The following is a 2,379-nucleotide window of genomic DNA, read 5'->3' as shown; positions in this document are numbered from 1 at the left end:
ACGGAAATCGTGCCAAAATTGTTGAATTATGCCCCCGGCCAAGCCGACCCATCGGGATAGCGCGCTAGTCGTATCGATTGAGGGATTTCAAGGGTGTGGGGTCGCCGGTTCGGGTCGGAAGTCGCCGTATTTAATTGTTCAACAAAACGCTTACTTGAAGGGAAGTATCACCTCAGAGTATTCGTTTTCAGATCATGATTTTGTTTTCGTCCTTGTTCAACCCGGGCTTCGGCCTCAAACCTTGCGCTCACCAGGGGCCTCATAACGCCGCTTGCCTTTCAACGGGGACAACAAACAACGCCGCCCAGGCCTTCCGGGGGACCCTCGGCGCGTCGCCCACGCCTAGCTAAGAAGCTAGTGGGAGCAATAAAAGGCCAGGGACATGCCAAGTGGACGGAAGTTTTCAACATCCCCCGACCTCCGAGTTCGCACATACTCTAATCACCCCGGCCTTGGTCTGTGCGGTGCCGCGCTTAGTCTACCGCAATGCTCCGTGCCAGCGCAGCCGCCGCCATCTTGTGCGCGAAGCCAGAGAATAGCGCCCTCCACGACCGCATGACCGAATGATGGACACCGGCGGCTGGAACACGCGCAAGGTAGCCTCTTCTCAAGCAGGCACTATGCTTTTGACCTATTCTCCAAAGAGTGAGCCGAATATGTAAATACGGATGGCGCCGTGTCCGAGCAAGCCTGGCAAAATCGTCCTGGGTAGCAACGTCACTCATTAGGGGATGCATGAGTAGCTGCTCGGCCGAAGATCGGTCCGTTGGACGCTTGACAAGCATATTGCTGATAAAGTGAGCAAGTGTTTCTGACCATGCACTTGGGTCGTGGAGTTTAGGTGGCTCATTTACAGTAATGAGAAAAAGGGCGCGCATCACGGGCTCGTGCATTAGTGGCGGTTCTCCATCAGTCATCTCAAGGGCGGTGATAGCAAGAGACCAGATGTCAACCTTGCAATCATAGGACTGGGACTGAATAAGCTCCGGTGCCATCCAAAAGGGGGTTCCCACAACTGAAGTCCGGTTGGTTGCCTCGCGAGTGAAAGATGCGGCAAACCCAAAGTCAGCTAATTTAACACGGCCATTGAAATCAATGAGGACGTTGTCTGACTTGATGTCTCGATGCACCCGATACTGGCGATGAATGAATGAAAGCGCTTGTAACACGCACTTGAGTACATAGCTGACGTGTGCTTCCTCACAAATGCGGATATCCCGCTTGCAGAGGCTCGTGAGCATGCCAGCTGTCATCAGCTCAAGCGCAATGACAACGTGCGTTGACGTGAGGAAGGCTTCTATGAAATTCACCACGTTTGGATGACTTGATAACGACTGCATGGCTATTTCTGTTTTGAGCTCTTCAAGTTCCTTTAGGTCGGAGTATTTCAGCGCAACTTTGCGACCCCTGTGCGGCCCCGGCCTTGCATCCACAGCCGAATAAACGACACCCGAAGCGCCTTGACCTAGCTGTACAAAGTCTCGAAAGCACGTGCGCGGATCTGATACAGAATTATTGAATTCAAACGCATTAAGCATCTTGAACTTCACTGTGTTACGGGACGGCAGCGGCGGTGGTTTTTGCGGCGCCCCCTCCATAGTCAGCTGCAGCGCATCTAGCGCAGCTTGTGGGTGAGCTTTGACATCATCTCGTGAAATTCCTGATGATTGCAGTGCACTATCCCAGATTGCTGGCAGTCCTGCTAATCCCGTCGCAGTGGACGAATCAGGGCGCACGTGAACATTGTGTGCGACATTGAATGGTGCGCCGATGATAGCCGGACAATCGATCGTGGATGCTAGCCGTGAGGATATCGAAAATGGCGAAAGGATTGACCTATTACCTATTGTACGATTCGTGGACATCGAGATTCGCACTGAAGTTAGTGCGGACGTCTTCGTACAGGAGCAGTTGGTCGAAGATGTCGAGCCAGCTTCCTGGTCGACGTACCTGTCGGCTCTCCCCTTGATACCTGCGATTGGAAACCCACGCGATCGGAAACCCACGCGATCGACGCCCACGCACGCCTTTAGGCAGAGCGGCCGCCCATTCCCTCGGTAAGCCGTTGAAGGTCCCAGCTTGCGCATCCCATTCCACGTGCAAGATTTTCCGAAACCCGGAGGGTAGCGACACGGAGGGCGGCATCGCGCGTAATCGGGAGTAAATAATCCTAAATGGATATTTACGGTTACGGTTAATATTAAGGAATGATATAAGATATAGAATGATATAGTTGGATTAGGAGCTGGGTGTTGCCTTCAACATGGGCTCCACCCAGCTCGGGGACTAGCCTAGTCTAGGACCCCCAGGAAAAGAATAGGGCCGGCTGGATAGGAGAAGATTCTCCTGGGGTGCGCTCAGGCGCACACTAATAGAAGA

General features: G+C 53.1%; 1 protein-coding gene across 1 annotated transcript; it reads right to left on the bottom strand.

The window, feature by feature from the left end:
* Positions 1-722: 722 nt before the first annotated feature.
* On the bottom strand, positions 723-1,511 carry AURANDRAFT_1928 (hypothetical protein; the record flags this gene model as incomplete). The annotated part of the gene is made up of 1 exon (XM_009043885.1): positions 723-1,511. A coding segment is annotated over one exon (789 nt), but the record flags the coding sequence as incomplete, so codon positions are not given.
* Positions 1,512-2,379: the final 868 nt, after the last annotated feature.

Source organism: Aureococcus anophagefferens, assembly GCF_000186865.1.
Source record: "Aureococcus anophagefferens unplaced genomic scaffold AURANscaffold_78, whole genome shotgun sequence".
NCBI lineage: Eukaryota > Pelagophyceae > Pelagomonadales > Pelagomonadaceae > Aureococcus > Aureococcus anophagefferens.
The sequence above is the reverse complement of the archived record's forward strand: the minus strand, read 5'-3'. Positions and strand labels throughout refer to the sequence as shown.